The sequence below is a fragment of the Platalea leucorodia genome (genome assembly GCF_965183815.1).
Source record: "Platalea leucorodia genome assembly, chromosome: 2".
NCBI lineage: Eukaryota > Metazoa > Chordata > Aves > Pelecaniformes > Threskiornithidae > Platalea > Platalea leucorodia.
The window spans coordinates 9,768,694-9,787,446 of record NC_138824.1 but is presented as its reverse complement, the minus strand read 5'-3'; the positions used below and the strand labels follow the sequence as shown (position 1 = coordinate 9,787,446).

Genomic DNA, 18,753 nt, shown 5'->3' with positions numbered 1-18,753 from the left:
TTTGGGATTTTGTCTCTTATTTTTCATCCTTTTTTTTTTATTTAATATGACTTGCAGTGGTATCAGGTTATCCTGTAGAGTTTGCAGACCAGTGCAGGGTTGAGCTCCATGGCAATAAAACTTCCACTATAAGAAAAGGGCATTTTCTTGTCATTTGGGATTTTTACCAAATGGTAAGAACAACAGTGGCAATGGGGTAAAGGCTGGTAGCTATTTATAAAAAAACAATCATGTTATAGGAGTAATCATGTCACTAAAAGTGCAAGTATTGGATCTAGATTTTGTTGAAACCATGATGAAAACGGGAAGAAAGAGGACAGTAATTCATACTGTGCACTACATGTTTGGGCTCAGATCCTACAAAGACTCATGGGGACACATCCACATAATATCAAACAAGGGCAAGTCAATATCTTGAAATATTTAGGACTGCACATTAAACTCAAATGTGGGTCATAAATTCCTCGAGACAGAGGCTATATTTATTTAGAGTATCAGTACAATGCCCCAGTAACTTCTAGTACAAAATAAAGACACTTTTGTTCTGTTTCTAAAGGCCTCGAGTTCAAGCACTGACGACACAGAGTGAACCAGTCCCCTTCAAGTCGAGGGGAATTTTGCTGCTAACTTCAACAGGACTCAGACCTGAAATCTAAGAAACTTTGAAGAAACAAGTACAAATCTTTCAGATGTAGAGAAATGTGGGGGAGAACCTTTATCATCTGAGAGATTTGTGCAGCAACATACATGCAAAATCGAAGCTCCGTGTGCATATGTATTCTCTTTCAAGTATCAAGCAATCTAGAATGCAAGTTTAACTTAGCTCTGTTTATCATAGCATACTTGGGGCTCATTAGCAGTCACAAACTGTTTTATGCAAAACATTGCAATACTCCCAATTGAGAAGGAGAAAGGGCTGACTGAAAAGAAAAGATACGTAAACCTTTCAAAATATTTGGGAGATGAAATCATTGCTTTGTTCAAAGTGAATGGTATAAGACAAAACATTACAGCTGGTTTTCATTCTGCTATTTGGGAGCATGGGCACAGTTCTTGATAAAGGCTGTTGAATCAATTGATACATACCTGCCTGCTACTGAGCAGCAGGGCGAGACTGTGAGGAATTATCTGCCACCAGATGTCTGGAAGGATGTTTTTTTAAACAGCTCAAACAGAAGTTATAGTAGTTTGATGCAGAAATTATTAGTGAAGTTCTTTGATTCATTATGCAAGAGAGAGTTACAATGATCCCTTCTGGCCTTATATCCAGTTTTAACAGTTTTAAAAATAATAGCTTATATTAGTTTAAAAAATAGTTCCACAATTACCATAGTTACAGAAATCCAAGCACCAGGCTCTTAAAGAAAAACAAGTGCTGAAGAGTTGTGGTTGTTGACAGTAGTGACTTCCTCCTTGACTATGGATAAAAGGGAACAGCGTAATTCATTCACTCCTATACGCCTACCTGCACATTAGCAATTTAATATTTGGACCCATGCTTTCAGTGTGGGACCCCGGGGGCTGTTTTCTTTCATAGAACCTGTTAAAGGAGGCAGCATCTCCTGGTGGTGTTTTGTTAATGAGTCTTGGTGAAAAGGGGAGAAAAGAAAGATTCCAGCTATAATAAAGGGGAAAATGGACAATGTTATGCCCCTAAACATGTGAAAGAAACTGGGAGAGAAAAAGGAGTTGCCTACCATGTCTTCCTTTGTATTTCATATAAGACATAAGCAAAACCTGGTCTCTAAGGAGGGCAGAAATCTAGCAACTCTCATTGCTGTTCTGGCCCTTCCCCAAACAAGGTTTGAAGAAGCAGGAAAACTGTTAGATAAACATCTGAGCTGTACCACAAGTCCCTTTTCGTGCAGTTTAATACCTCAGAAAACAGCATACACTGCTGCTGCCCCTGGGGCAGAGCAAGTGCATGCCCTGTGTAAGAGCAGAGGGGAGCACGAAACTTCAGGCCAAAGGAGACAGTTATGATGTTCTAGTTTTGCATAAAATGGGCAAGGATGGCTTGTTCTCTCAGGACATAAGCCTAGATTTCAGTTTCAGTAACCTTTTGGTGGGTGGCACTGGTGGAGTGGTTCAATTCTGAGTGCCAGGCTCTTTAGTACATGTGAGGGAGACACTTCACGTTTCTTTTTCATGCGACAAGTTGAGCTTTAAGCTCTTGGTGATAATCAGGGGCAGCAAGAGGCCCATGTTGATCTAACAGTCGTCCCCTGTCTCTTCTGAGAAATGGATAGGAGATCTGGGCTGTGGGATGCCCACTGGACCACCCTGAATTGAGCATCCCCGAGTAAACACGTATGTCACCTGCATTTCATGGAGGAAGATGTCTCAGCATCTAGGCTGGAACGTAGCTCAGAAGTAACTATCAAGTCTTAAAAACTGGCAGTGGTAGAAAATCCATCTCATCCTATAATACGTTATTCCAGCTGTTGATTATCCTCAGTCATGGGGATGGGAGTTGGCTGCTGGGAGATTGTACCCAGTGGCCCAAGCCTAGCCCCAGGGAAAGTTCTTGTACAGCCACGTCAAGTGGTTTGTAAGAATCGCAAGTGCTTTTGAACAGCCAGACAGCTAGCAGCTGGAAAACATTGTTAGCAGCTGCGGAACAGCAATGGCCCATGATATTAGCTGCCAAATCCTTTCTGAGTGTTGCCTAATCAGCTAGCTGAGGCTGTTCATGAGCAGAATTGGAGACTAAAGTAGATAAGTCCTAACACAAAAGCTGTTTGAATAGAAGATATGTATTGAGTTGTTGGACGGCAGAGATAAATTAGGTGATATTCAGAGTTCCTGGTTGTTGTTTTTTAATAGAAGAATTTTGCGTGTTACAGATTTGTCAGAAAATTACCAGTCTAAGCATCTGCACCTAAAGTGAGGCATTACATGTGTCAAGTGAGGTGACTAGCAATGCTTTACCTTGGTATCACAAATGTAGTGACATTTTTTCTCCCCCTGCCCAAAGCAATGGCATAAGCTGTGTTACAGGCACCGACCAGAAAGAAACGATAGTAAAATCATTTGCTTTAGAGCCTAATAGCTTTCATGTAACACTTTGCTTTATGACTTAATTATCCATTGCTGTCAAGGTATCTTTGTAATATGAGGTTTAAATTAAGTTTGTGTATGGTTGAAACTGATTTAGAACCAAACTGTGCAAGGAACTTTCCTCATTCCTCTGGGAGCTTGTATAAGGCAAAATTGCTGCATACTCCAAAAAAACACATGGGGGCAGGGTCAGTCCTACCCCAAATCCACTTGACCAGTATGGAAACAGTAACCTGTACTACAACTTACACAGTTGTCAGCGTAAGTGACAACTTACGTGCGTCCTCTCTGGTTTCCAAAAGTACTCAAGAGTGTGTAACGAAAGCCAAATGCCTGAGCACTTCTGAGGACTGGGGTCTCCTCTGCATGGTGCTACATGATGTTACCTAAGGATAGCTTAGTTATAGCTTTGTATTTTCCTTCACTGTATATACCATGTCTTTACAGCATAAAATAGATTTTTAGATACATTACTGTTGGAGATTTCTAATATTGGAAAGGTACTATTAATTCCTCTTTAGGCAAATCACCATAAAAGATTGAATTTCTTATTATATTGATTTCTCTCTGCTAAACCAGTTCTGAAGCTCTTAAAATAGATTAAATTGTCCTTTTTTTCAATGCTGAAGCTTCCTAAACAATATTTGAAATGCAACCATTTATTTCTAATGTTTTCTCCAAAATAAAAGTATTTGCATCCCCTCAAAAATCTCAAAAGACTTTGAAAGCTATTTGTAGGGGGTTTTTGTGCCATACTTTTTATGTTATGAGGGAAAATAGAGCAATGGAAGTGGTCGGTGACACTTTCTCCATCACATGGTATTAATATCAGAGCAAGGCCAAAGAAATAGTGGCAAAACTGGGCCATTTATTTTCTTGTGCTTCATCCCCAGCTATATTTTCAACTTAGATGAAGCAAATCATGTAGGTGTAGTGTTATCTTGTGAAGGTGTCATACACCTGATGTACTGGGCTTTTGTGCACTGTGAAGATGAAACTCTGTGATCTTAAGAATATACCAAGAGTATCTCCTGCCACTGCAGTTTTCAAGGAAAGCAGTTCTAGGATTTCAGCTGATCACTGCATCACTAAGAGTTTGAAGTGTGTTGGAGAGATCCCACTCACTTGGCTCAAATCTAGGAAACGGGTACTTTGTTCAAGCTGGTATAAGATAAAATCTGGCAGAGTTGTGAACTGAAATCAGGCTTTCCATAAATTTTTGGTATAAGCTACAAGAAAGACTAGAAAGTACCAAGATCCATTAGTTAGGGTGATATACTAGGCAATTCAGTTGCTGTGCCAGCATTTCTGAGTGAGAAGGGCAGGGGTTGTTGTCCTGAAGGATCCCCACTGATCTGAAGAGTGTAAAAGCCATTGGTTACATATTTCAGTTATGTCCAAGTGAAATGTTGTGCTGCTTTCCCTCCAGAAAGAGCAAACTTTCTGTGAAAGACAATCACTACATGCCAGCTTCTCTGTCGACCCTGTTTTGTTTCAAGGAGATGGCATGAAATTTTGCTTCAGCTCACATATGTCAAACTTGCTGGTGAACTGAAGAAAAAGAAAAAACTCTAATGTAAGTTTGGTTTCTGAATGGCTTGAAAGGGAGCAGTGATGCTGAATATTGTGGTCTGATGGGGAGGATGGGAGGAGGCGGGGAAAGAGAGCAGGGAGGAGGAAAAGACAGATGTAGCTTTCTGTTTTGTGCACGGTCCACACATTGCATGGAGAAAAATACCTTAATTCAAAAGAACAGGTTTACCTTATGGGATCAACAAAGCAAAATAAAATGAGCCTGTTCGGCTGCATAGGGCTCTGATTGTAATGAGAGCCTCTGGGCACTGCTCTTCTGTGACAGGCAAGCGATGCTGGTATTGACAGACAACTTGAGCTCCTTCTGTCTTGTGTTGGGGAGGAGGGTTTAAGGAATGTCTTGCTAATTTATTTGTGCATCACTGTGTCCCCAGGAGAAAACAGGCTGTGAGTTTGGCATCTCCAAGACTTCTTTCACCCATGGTGCCATTAGCACGCACTTGAGCATCTAATTCCAATCTCTTAAGTGCAGCAGAAGGGCTGTCCCCTGGGGCGCAGCCCCTGCTTCCTTCTCTCAGAGTCAGCACAAGCAGTGCTTCAGAGATGGGGAACTTTAGCTTTCCCTTCCCCATCTGCAACAGTCCTTCACTGTTTGAACACATTTTTTGTGTGTGTCTATATGCATTTTGCACACACATTATTAGATGGCAGTAACTAGCTGTCTAGTGGTTGATGGTTAACTTTTATTTTTCTTGGTGCAGATTTGTACTACAGTTAAATCCACTGGAAGGGATTGGTGCAAACAGAGGTTATCAAAATTTGGGCTGGCTCTCTCAAATAATTTGATAGCAAAATAGAGCAGGTTGGCTGCAAGCAACTCTAAAGAGCATCACTGGAGCTTAAGAAATCGATTTATCTCTGCATTGGCTATGCCAGCTATACATGGTCAGATGAACCTTCCTCACTGAATTAACTTTCTTGTTACTTATTTGGCCCTGCACTCAGATTCTGGCACCAGTGAATAGCATCTGCACCATGTGGAAATTTTTGGCAATTAAGAGCCAATTAAATTTGGCTCATTCCCCTGTTCCATCTTTCTTATGGTGTCCAAAGGGAAGGCTCATGACTGAAATATTTAGCATCTATTAAAGAAGAAAAAAAAAAAGGATGTCTTGATTTTGCTGAGTCTGGGGATTTGTTTTTCTCTTCACTTTAAGGTCCCTTGAAGGATGAAAGGTCAAGTGACATTGCACCATAAAACTTGTTCACAGGAAAAAAATATATCAAAAGTGCTGCTAAATCATGTATGGTTTTATTATCATTGGGTCACTGGTGGTAAAAAACCCCTGTGCACTCAAATATTTGAACACTGTCATGTAAGGTTAACCAAACTGATGAAATAGAATTCACAAGGAAATAACAGGGCTGGTGCCTTTATCCAGGGTCATCTTTACTCTTTCTTTCACTTGTTTGTCTTGGCAAGACTTCTGCAATGAGATAGGAAGCTATCGCTTACCCTTTTTTAAACTGTGTATCATCAGTCAGGTTTGGAGATAAAAGCCATCGGTTAGACAGATGAAACCGTAAAACAATGAATCTCTAAAGACACTCCTTTGTGTAATGTTGTCCTTCCTTTTATTTCCCCATTAAGGACTGTGATCTATATATTGATGGGGTTTATGACCACCATTATAGATGTATCTATGGGCCTCACAGCCTTTTAATGAAGTCACTGTTGCAATGCTCTTCTCTGAGCAATATAACTGTTCCGGCGTAACAGGTAGATGGTGTCAGCGGTGTCACACTGACTTGCCCAAGTTCTCCTAAGGAAGGTATGGCAGAGAGCGGGTTGGATCCCAGCACAGCACCGGAGCTGCTGCATTTATCCTTCCTCTTTGTGCTCTTTCTAAAGTTCCTACTCAAGGGGGAAAGTACATTTTGATTAGGGACCTTTGGGCACCTTTACAGTAGATGTAGCAGTGATAACATTAGAAACATGTGTTGGTGGTTTAGCAAATGGTTGATGAATGCAACCAGTAGGAAAAACATAAATGCAGTTTCAGAATCTCAGAAAGGAACAACCAGAAAGTATTCACCTGTCAGTCCAATATTTACTTTACAGTTTGTTTAAATTACAATTGTTAAGGGAACCCTTAAGCAGAAAGAAAGTAAATGGTATGTGGAACACCTAAACCGCTGATCACAGCTGGTGGATACAGAATGAGCTCTTCAAAAAATGAGGTTTTGTAGATACGCAAAACCTAAAGAACTGGTATTTCATCCATTGTGTACTGCCCATGTCCTGATGTATTTACTTGCAAATATAGGTACCATAGCAGGATAAATAGCGAAAGGTAGACTTGATATATATATCTACTTGTATAGTGGATATCTGCTTGACAATATACTTTTCAGTCCTGTAGAACTAAATCCCGGTATCGTGGAATTCAGTGGCATTCCTGCCATTTGATTTGTCCTGGAATCAGATTGGTTTTTTCCATAGACAGTTTAACAAAGTATTGTCTAAATAAGAATACAGCACAGTGTATTAAAAAGAAAAAATGAAAAGTCAGTGCTGACAGGTGGCAAGGAGCAAATAGTTCTTAAGCAGACAGTTTTAAAAGGAGTGAGGTATCAAATGAGCAGTAATTCATCTTGGAACTTGTTCTTTTCAATACATCAAGTAATGAATGACAAGGAGGGAGATGTAAACACCAAGTTAATTAAATCCTCCGGTGATACTGGGCCAGGGAGGATAGTATATTTCAGAGCAGATGGATTGAAATTTCTGAATGATCTGGCAAATTTCAGGAGGTGGGTGGAAGAAAAGGAAGATGAGTTGGAATAGGCAGAAATGTCAGACAGTTCACCATGAGAGAAATTATCATCATCAAAGAAGACACAGTGACATGGGGTAGGGGAAATGTTAGGATCATACTTAGCACTTATAACAGCCTTTTGTCTGCCTGTATCAGACTATTAAACCTATTTAATTAAGCATTCCCAATCTTGTGGAGGGGAGGTCTGAGAAAGTGTTGCTACCTGGTTTCACCAAAAGGAAAAGCATAGCTGAGGATGTAAATGACATTCTGGAAGTGACAGCGGATCAGCATGAGGGAGATGAGATTAAAAGGCCAGGCTTCGCTTCCTCTCTGACCGATCAAAACTGGCGTTTGAGGTCAGACCTGAGGCACAGTCCTGTGATCTGCATTTCACAATGACAGTGAACATGACGGGGGTCAGCTTGACCAGTGTGGAGCAGCAGGACACTGATTTGATGCAAGAAGAGTCACGAGTCAAGATTTGCTGTGTCTCTCTAGAATGACAGGACCAGTCACACACAGTGTGATTTCTCTGTACGTAGACAGAGCAACTTCAGGGGGCCTGGTCAATAGGAACTGGTGTTGGACCTACAGGAAAAGCCCCTTTGGCTCAGACCCTGACTCTGTGCCAGATGTATTCTGCTGCGATGTCCAGCCTCTGTTCTCTTCAGTGCCTACAGTCACCTTGCCCTACAGTAGTGTTTCGCACCCAGTGGGTTGTAACCCTCAGGATTTCTATGAAAAGTAAGAGTGAGAAGGGTTATGAGAGGAATTATATATTTGAAGTATTTAAACACTAGTCCCCTCTCTCTCCATCTCTTACCAAGTCACTTTCTCATCTGTCTTGTTCAGGGTCACCTGTTCTCTCTCAGCTTCTTAAAATTTACAGAAATGCTAAAAATAAGACTCTGTTATCATGGATACTCTTACAGGACATAGAAAGGTAAGAGCTTGAAGGAATTTAAAAATTCAAGGGATGAAAAATTCTTTATTTTGAATAACCCAAGAGGCCAGAGGGCTGTACAGAGGCATCTTTGTATGTCTAGAAAGGTAGTAATAATGACACTACCACCTATGAATAATGATGCCATTATATAAAGCCTTGGCAGGACTGAAATTGGAACAGTGCAGACAATAATGGGCCATTCACTCTAAAAAATAGAACTTGAAATAAGAAGTTGGAGCATATTCAGAGGAAAACCATGAAGAGGTCAAGATGGTCAGGGCTGGATTGAGCTCATTTATGATGTAATGCAGTATATTCTCTAGTAGCTTGATAAGCTTCTGCCTGTGAATCTATATGCAGATTCACTTACAGGCTTATGTTGACTTCAGAAATTCCTTCTCCAAGTTGGATGATCTTATCCTTAATCTGCCATTTTACTGCAACTATGTATGGCTTGCTCTAGCGTTCAGCAGGTGTCTTTCCTTCTATTTTGGCCTTGCCAGTTTTCTATATCCCTTTGCAGATAAGAGGCTGTCTGCCTATGTATCATGGTTTAACCCCAGTGAGCAACTAAGTACCACACAGCCACTTGCCCCTGTCGAAACCAGGACACTAAGGAAATGAGCTTGTCTGACCATCACTGAACATCTGGAAGCCATTTGAAGTTGCCTTCTCATTATCTTGCAGACATCGCTCCTCAACTGTCTGAGCAATTTTTAGAGAATTTCTTTCTAGGTTTCCTGGCAGCTAAGTTCAAGCAAAGATATTTTACAAACCCCCAAACCAGTAATTATTTACTTCATGAAGCTGCCCTGAAGGGAACCTACTCCTATAGGCACATTCACTGGCCTGTATAGGATGTGAGGCTCATGGAGAGCGTCTTTCCTTAGTGGCAGTGTAGCTGTGAGAGACATTTCCTTACAAAGAGATTTTTCCAGAGAAAAGATGGGCTTGTGACTGGACTAAGTCACTTCCTTTAGCCAAATGTACACCTTAAGACAGAAGAGAGTCAGCAATGAAACATTGCAAATTTTTCTTGGGGGTTTATAACATTTTAGATAGCATATTTGTGCTTAGGATTACTATATATTGAGGATCTCATTTTACTGCAGGATTGACTACTTCATTCCAACTGCAGAATTTGTTGTGCAATTTGTCCTCCTTTGTTTTTTAATTCTTATTCTCTTCATTTTGAATTCTTCATCTCTACTTAGTCTAGTCCAAAGAGCCTGAAAGGGCTGATTTTGGAGCAGAACGTGATATGCTTGGCCTTGTCTTCAGATTGATCTGCTGCCAGCTACCTCTTCCAGCACTCTAGTCAGCTTCTTCTCTCCTCTCCTTTTGTTTCTGTGGATACCTAGCTAGGTTTTTAATTTCTGCACTTGTCATCCTTGGGATTTGTCAGCAGGTGCCAACTTTTCTTTCCCCAGCCCTAAGGTGTATTGGAGCTTGACTGGGAAAGCCTACTGGCAGTGGGATGTCTAGTTAGAGTGGTTTTCTTCTTCCCCCAGTCTACTCTATCAAAAAAAGTATTTTGACCTTTGGTATAATATGCCCGTCAAGTATACTGCCAGGGTTGGGTGACTACTACATCTCATATGTGTACTAACTGTCAGGCTTTCCTGAATCCTAAACTCCCATGTAGACTTTTTACTTAACATGACAATATCCAAACCCTGGCTGAGGGAACTGCATTAGACCTCCAGTGCTGCTTAATATGTAATAATTAGAGGTGTGAAAGACTCGAATCAGCATCTGAAATCTGCAATCCAGTTGCATCAGTATGCTTCAGTCTGCTTCAGTTGCTTCAGGTATCCCATAGTGCCCTGAGGTACTGATGCTGCAGGTATTTCCACTGCCATGGGGATGTGGGATATCCTGTCTTAGTGAGTATAATTTACCAAGTGAGGAAGAGGGCTCAGCGCTAATAACAGCACTGCCTGTGAGAAGGACCCATGCTGTCTGCTAGATGGCAACTCTGAGATGACCACCAAAGGGAAGAGTATAGGCAAGAAAAAGCTTCCCGTAAATACTGAAAGAGACAGAAGGTCAAATATGGAAGTGGGTTACTCTAAAGCAGAAATACTGTTTGCAGTGAGATGGACAGATAAGTACTGTGCCAGTGAATGAGTTGTGAAGAAACATGGCCAACATGCTCAACCTATTTGTGGTTACTGATCTGCAGCATCATATCTCTTTATGATGTAACAAACTAAATTTTCAAAAGGCGAGTTACAATAGGTGGTGCGGTCATTAAATATATTCTTCTTTTACTTTATTAGCTGAGGCAAAATTGGTAGGAGACAAGTTTACAGAGAGGCAAGGCACTTCACAAAATAGAGACTGTAATTGGTAAGGAAATAAGTGGAAAATTGGATTTCTTGTTATAATAAAACTAAATCATGTGTGATCTTTAATCAAAGGAATACATTTTGGAAACATTTTATAAAAATGTCAGTAAAAAGGCTGCCATGGAGAAGAATTAATGCAACATTAATTAAGAATATTGACCCAAGAATTTGGTACAGAAAGTACATGTACTTTCAGAGAACAAAATTATCTGAATACATAATTATACCTGATTGTAGTTCTCATAGTGGTTTTACAGACCTTTTTAATGAAGTGAATGGTCTAAACTATTGCTTCTCTCCTGTGATAGTCGGCAATGAGTAATAAGAAATACGGGCTTTCCATAAATGCTTTAGGCAATATTTAGACAGTTTTATTCAATTCCGAGGAAAATGAACTTGGTCTGAGAGCCTACCTTCAGATTGCTTTGGGAGTCCTGAACAAGAAAGAGCCATGCTTACAAGGGTGTCCATCAGTTGTGCAAGTCTGTTTTCTGTTGCCTTCAGTGGAACTGCTACCTCCATGCTTTTTTGAAATTTTTATTCAGAGTTATGAGGTTCTTTTCTCCTCCTCCGCCATCCTTCTCACTCCTCTGTTACAAGTCCAGCTCCCCATAGGTAGTTGTACAACTTTTCCTACTGTAGTGTTCCAGCCTACTCCAGTGGGATCTTCTTCTCCTTGAACCTGCACTGTGTCTCATACAAAACCATGAATCTCAGTTCAGGGTTTACAGAAGGAGCCTAATCCATGAAAATGCAGGTGCCTGCTTTGGTTTTCCACTTTCTTGCCCTTGTCATCACGTCTCCAACATATTTTCTCTTGCTAAGGATGTTGTAGAAATGGAAATTCTTCTTCAGTCATCTCTGGGCCCTTGAGAGTGTAATAAGCTGAAGAACAAGTGATTTCATTTTGTTTTGCCCAGCCAGGGAGAAATAAATGGAACTGAGATGTACTAAACCCAATGGCTTTTCTAGAATTTTAAAAATAATGATAATTTGGCATGCTTCTATGAGAAGAAAATCTGATGCTAATTGATTCTGTAGGGTTTTGAGCCATCTACGTTGTTATAATTGGATGTTTAACCGCCTGATAAAGGACGCAACTTCTGTAGAAGAGAGAAGGAAACTTCTATAAGCTCTAGTACATATTGTAAGAATACGTTTGAAGTTGAAAGGAAAAAGTATGAATAATCAATCAGAAATTAAACTCAAGCTATTAAAAAAGGGAGAGGATGCCTAATGAAATCTGAATTAGAATCATAACACTTTGCAATCTTGTGCAAAATAGTTTATAAAGTTAATTGGACCCACTGGGTTTTGCAAGCTTGCTCGTCTAAGGGGCTGCTGTTTTCTTTAATGAAAACATCATCCTTCACAATGTCAGGAGAACACAGGGGAATCTCTGATCTCACATGCCAGATGTCACATTTTGTTACACTTTTAAACCTTGAAAGCCATTGTAGTTTTGGAAATCCATACAAACCGAGGATGACGTGCTTTGTTCAGTGGTGGTTCTTCATCTGTAAAAGGCTGGTGGTACTGAAATGCTGTCAATAATCACAAGCCCTCTGGAAAAATAGTGTCAGAGTGTACACTTATTAATTGAGGTTTAAATAATGACATGAAGTTTCATATGTTGACTTCAAAAGATGAAGTGGCTGTCTTGATTTTTGCTGCAGAAAATATTTGAAAATCTTTGATAGTAGTAAGTGCAGCTTCTTTGAAAAATAAAATCATGTAATTTGTTGTAGCTAGGTTTTAACTGAAAACTGAATTGAGCCTTGGACTCCAAAGTGGTCTGGAACACTTCTGTAGTCAGTTTTGCTTTCTGCAAGCCTACCATATAAGAGATTGCCTCTGCTATAAGTTTCAGATTTGGATGGTTTCCAGTAATTCTTCATTTATATGTATTATCCTAGTGCCCTGAAGAACCAGTCATGCATCAGGAAGCCATCCTGATACATGCCATCACGCAGCAGAGAGACTGTCCTGACCAAACCAACTTAAACTAGAACAGGAGACAACAGATGGATACAATCAGACAGCAAAATTCAGGGAAACAGTGAGACAGTACTGGGCCAGAATACGACTGAGCTATGGCAAGCACATCGGCAGCCTAACTACTGTCAACTTCTGGTTTATTGGTTTTTTAGATATTAGAGGAAAGAGGAGTCTTCAGAAGGAATTTGAAGGGAGATAATGAAATAGCTCTGCAGATGTTTACAGATATTTCCTCGCAGGCATGAAGGGCAGTGTGGGAGGAACATGAAGGCACTCGTTTGAATATTTATCACGTGGGGGTGGAGGCTGGTATTGTGGGTTATCAGAGGGAGGCGATGGCATCTCTCTGGTGCATAAAAGTTACAGCAGCAGAAGAGCGTAAAGAGATGCTTGCAGCCATCAGACAGTCGGTTCCTTGGAGTTCTCAGGCTGTATCCATCATGGCAGTACTGAGCTGTGGCTTTAGTAGGGCAAGTTAGAGGAAAGAATGAGTGTGGGAGGAGGGTTGCTGACTTGATTTTATTTTCATTTTGGAGAACTTCACCCAAAACCTATTGAAGTCAATGACATGGGCTTTTCATAGGATATCAGGGGAGGGATTCAGCTCCAGCTGAAGACATCTAAATGTAGGTGTCTGTATGTGAGCTAGGTATCTGAGCTCCAGTTTTCTTAGTGGAGATATAGGTCTGGATTCGGATGCCTCAGGCTAGGTGTCTAATGCCATTTCACTTCTGCTTGGCCTTCAGCTGTTCCAGAGGGACAGGAATCTCTAAGGTCCTGTTAATTTGAGTCAGTACAGTCTGTAGACATAGAGAGCAATTCATCACATCCTGAATCTCTCTCTAGGCTCCATTAACTGTATTGACTGCATCTCTTTTGACTATATCGGGGACTTACTCAGCATGCTCACACAAAGATACCTACACCTGGGTCTTAGCGACAAACTGAATACTGCTCCAAGGATGTAAAATCACATACTGCTGGGTGAAGTCCTTACTCTGTTGACATTGGTAAGAGTTTTGCCACAAACTTCAGTCACACTAGGACTTTACTTTCTGTGCTCTATGCAGCATTTTTGTTCAGCTTGCAAATGCTGATGCTTCTTTAATTAAAATTTCCTACAAGCTCTTGAATTAACTCCCCTATCCATCTGTTATTCCACTAATATTCCTGATAATGTCTCACAGTAGCTCCCAAAAAGCCTGGGAAAAAAGCTACGATACAATATCAGCATTTACAGTTGAGTAATGAAGTACAAGATAAGCATTAAACTTTTCTAAGGGCACCTACACCCTGCAGTAAAGCATGGCACTGAGGTCCAAGTCCAACAGAGAAGTGGGCAGATGTCTCCATACCTCACTATGCAGTTTTTTATGGAAGATAATAACTTGGGTCTCAAAAGCAGTACAGCCGCCTGTGTCCCTGAGACAAGGTCCCTTGGGTTAGGAACAGCCCCATGTTAGTGCAGTTGCATTGCCCAGCACTGGAACAAGCTGTCTTGGTGCTTGCTGGGATATTTCTGTACTGCTGTACTGTAGAATGTAAGTGTGCCTTAAATAGAAAATATGTTCACCAGCTATCTGTAAGATGCTTTTTAACAATGTGCACTGCTATTTTTTGTGATATATTCTGCTTTGAGGAGCTTTTTTTCTGTTTGTGAGCTAAGAAATTGTGCCAGAATAACTGAGAGCATTCCTAAGATTGGAAATGAATACATGTGAAAAGAACAACTCGTTATTTGAATAAGTTTGCCTGAAGGGGGTATTTCTAAGCTTCTAGTAAAATTCCATTCCCTTCCTTCATGTTAATTAAATTAAAGCTGGGAGGATAGGAGAGCATAGCATGGTAGTGTGATATATCTGGGGCACAACTCAAGAAACAAAAAGTCATCTTACCCCCCTTGGCTTCTCTGTCTTTTTATTGAATGCTGTGAGATTTCATTTGCAATAATGAACTGCTTTTATGCAAAACTTTTCATTACTATGAAATGAAAGGAGGAACATGGCGAGAGGAAGCGAAAGTTGCATAATCTCTGCAAAAGTCCATGACTGAATCGCTGCTCTGTTCATCACTGCGCTCTTTTAGATGGCATCAGGAGGGGTCTTTTTCTTCCACTGACTTGAATAAAAGAAGGATCAATTCCTAACTGACCACCTCCATCAGGGCATCAGAGTCACATTTCTTCTAGTTATAAATTATCCCCATAGTAAAATGGGATTAAGTAGTGCATGTTTATGACATCCAACAAAATCGTCCAGGGAGATCATGTTATCCTTGGAATCAGTCTTTTTGGGCAGTCTTGTGGAGTGGGTTAACGCAGCAGTGATACTTCTGCAGCTTTTTCCCCATTTCTCTTTCTTGCACTTGGAAGCGGTGACTTCTGGCTGTTCTGTGCTGGGCCACATGCAGGCACAGCAGGAGGCTCTTGGCTCCTCTGACTGCATTTGCTGTCCAAACAACTGCTCCTTACTCCCTCAGAGGAAGACACAGTGGGTAGATAGAAATATTTTGCAGGCCAGATGAGGCTAATGGGCCACAAATTGGAGAAATCTGACCAAAATACATATTTAATTGAAGGTTGTTTCTTGAATTTCTGGCATGGAATTATGCACCGTGATTGACTGGTTTGCAGTGACCAGATCTAGTTTTGCATGTTTCAACTCCTGATCATGTCAGTGGTATTCAGTGGTAGTCAGACTTCCCAGGAATTGCTTAGTTCCTTCTGAGATCAGACATACATACATACTTCAGATAGTCTAGGCTTAAGTGCCGTTCTGCTAAGTGGCACACCCACAGTACATGACTACTGTCACATCCACTGTGGTAATTTCTGGAAAAATCTCCTTTGCTAGTTTGCTTTTGTTTTGTTTGCTTGTGTTTTTCCCCAAAAATATTGGCATTAAGTCTGTATATCCAAATGAAAGTTAGTGCTGCTTGTGCAAAATGCAAGGAATTTCCCTCAGGCCTGTGCTTATGCCCTTCATACCTTTAGGAGTGATTCTCCAGATTTCACCAGCTAGGCAGGGTCTGATTAGGGTAACATATGTATAAGAGGTATGCCAGGAATGACAGTGGACTTCAGTTGCTGGGCTTCATTATCCAGTATTTTTTTTTCTTTTTGCCCTACACTGATATCCCAAAATTAGATCTCTGTTGAGATACACATCGAGAAACCATAACATTTGTGGACTTCTCTCAACATGTCCCCTGGACCAGATTCATTTCAGAGTAATGACCTGCTTCTCTACATTTCCCCTGTTGCTTATTTAAATAAGAGATGCTCCTTTACCTCCTCAGTCAAATGATAGCGCAACATTTAGAAGATCTGTTAAAGCAACTCCTGCTGCACTCTGCACCAGCAGTGGTATCATTTCATTAGTGGAAAATAAACCCTTGTTAAGCAAATGGGGTATAAAGTGTTATGTAACAGGAAACATTTAATGAGAAGATACTTAAAGTTCTTTTTATATTGTATGCACATCCATTTAAGTTTTTCTTGGCCCCACTATGCAAAAGAATTTATCTGTCCTAAGTAAGGAGTGAATTTGTTTGTCTAGTATTCTCATCATGCTGGTACTAACATACCTGACGTTGAAAAGCTCTGAGATTCTCCAAGAGAACATTTGTAGAATACTGTAGTGACTTCAGAATACAAAGACAGAAATAAGAATAAGCATATTTGGGTTGCAGATTGATTAGTTATGAATATCAGTGAGGAATTTTGGTTATTTAAAAATGTCTACTGCCAGCACGTCCAATGCTTTCTGATGACAGCTGTGGCTGGCCCAGTGTCTTCTCCCTTTCTCTCCAGGTAGGACACCAAGAGCCAAGAAAGGAATTTATAAGACAGGGCATAGTTAAGGATCAGCCTGTTTGCCATCAGAAAGTAGGTACTTATCTGCGTTTAGACAAGATACCGTAGAAGAAGGAGCCTAACATATGAGGCATCAAGATGTCAGCAATAGCAAAGGTCTGGAAGAAATTTCCTAGAAAAGGCCATATTGGCCAAAGACACCCAGACAAGATGTTGTCTTGACTGGTAAGATGCCAAGGGTCAGACCACAAAACTACAAGAAATGAGATCAGACTGAGATCTTAAGTTATGGCTAAGATCCAGCCCTCAAAAGGAAAGAATCGGATGAGGGTTGAAAGACTTTTGTCTGGGAAAAGAGATGTCTCCTCTGCCTTTAATTCTCTGGCTGATGGTATAAAGGAGAAGCTTATGCCCTTTTATTAGACAAATAGTATGCCTAGCTTAGTTGCATAATAGTACCAGTATGGGTGTGTGTGTAATAATATATATGTTGGAACTTCTGTGTGGACTCAGGCGAAAGGTTGCTGTCAGTCAGCCTAGCTGTGAGCAAATCCCCAGTCACCGAGCTGCCGAATGGAGTGCTGGTCCCACCACGCTTTGCTGTATTCATCGGTTACCTAAAATGTGGCGATCCAGTGAGCCACTCATACGCAGAATGGACCTTGACTAAATGTACTGTTCAAGTTCTCTTCATAATAGTCTCTGAATCTCTTACTGAAGTTGGTATTCCCTAAGTAGAATAGGGGGTATGTGAATCTTATTAGAGATATTACAGCCAATAAATTTTGGGCTATCTATGGATGACCTTGGTCAGACTTTCAGCAGTGTAGTAAAGATTTGGAATTCAAACTTTTGAAGATGCCTAAAAGCCCATTTTTAAATTAGTCAACTGACTTTCCAGCAGTATCTGAAATACTAAAAGTGGGTTGGAAATGAGACTCAGTCTCCTAAATGATTTTTAAGAACAGGTAGACAAAACTGTTGTAAGAATGAGAGGCATGAGTCAAAGAGGTAAACTCGGTGCTTTTTCCCCCTCTTCAGATACCCTGTATGATTGGCATAGATCACATTCCCAAGGGTCTGGATGTGAAATGAAGCAGTGGACAGATGTTAATTTGTTCCTCTTGCTCACTGCAGGATGGATATGTGTCACCTCTTCTTTACTGCCTGGAGGCCCTTGAAAAGCATTATGAGAAGCCACAAAAAATAGATTTTTGTACCCCTTTGTGCATCTCAGCTGTTTCTGACGTTCAAGAGGTGAACCTCCTAGGCAGGGCTAGCCAAACTCTTCCTGCTTATGACCCACCAAGTTGGTATTGTTTCCAGTGCAGCACTTTCTCTGTCCCCCTAATACCAGACACAAGGGACAGTCATAATTTAGTCACCTCCACCTGTTTGATTAAAAAATGGCTTGTCTAATCATGGAATGTGCCAAGAGATTTCATATAACAGTTTTTCATACCACTTGTACGTTGGTTTCTCTCCACATAAAGCTTTCCAGGAATAAGGTTTTCATAAAGGTTGGACCAGATGATCCTTGAGGTCCCTTCCAACCTGGTATTCTATGATTCTATGATATTCTGCATCCCAAGACTAATAAAAAATTGAAACAAATTATTTGCAGGATGTTAATTCCAGCCCGCTTTTCTTTTCCTCTCTTCTCTGATTTTAGCAGCTTTCTCTAAAAGTGTTCTTTTTGCTTTTTCTGCAGACTGTATGTGGATGGACCTTTTGGAAGTCCCTTTGAGGAATCCCTGAACTATGAGGTCAGCCTCTGCGTGGCTGGAGGTATTGGAGTTACACCATTTGCATCAGTACTCAACACCCTGCTGTAAGTGACCTTAAGCCTTTTAAAAGCATTTCATCCCAATTTACCATAGTAGTGCATCAGAAAGACTTTCAGAATATTTAAAAACTGCCATTAGCATAACATAAGTGAATGATTCCTTGGAGAGCGGTAGAAGACTGGGATGTCCCCTGAAGAGCATAAATCATCTCATACAGGTTTTGTAACCCAAACAGTTGTGGCAGAGTTGTGCCAGTAATGCACCTGAGCTGGGACTGTGTCACTAACCTTTATACCCTGTCACCAGCCTAACCTGTGATTAATGTAGTCACAGCCTTTTGGCTAGACTTATTCCCCTAGTCCCAGTTTAGATGAGGCTAGAGACTATGCTAGTGAGTTTTTGAGAGTCGGGAAGTTGTGACAGTCTTTCTGCTGGAAACGCA

At 40.7% G+C, this 18,753-nt stretch overlaps 1 protein-coding gene across 1 annotated transcript in view; it reads left to right on the top strand.

Annotated features, from left to right (window-relative positions):
- The window catches only part of NOX4 (NADPH oxidase 4), a gene marked incomplete at its 5' end in the record, with an annotated part of 107,653 nt that overhangs the window by 77,489 nt on the left and 11,411 nt on the right, over positions 1 to 18,753 (top strand). The window contains one exon of the mRNA XM_082337839.1: positions 18,236 to 18,355. Within this exon, the coding sequence (XP_082193965.1) occupies positions 18,236 to 18,355 (120 nt within the window). The remainder of the gene's footprint in view (positions 1 to 18,235; positions 18,356 to 18,753) is intronic.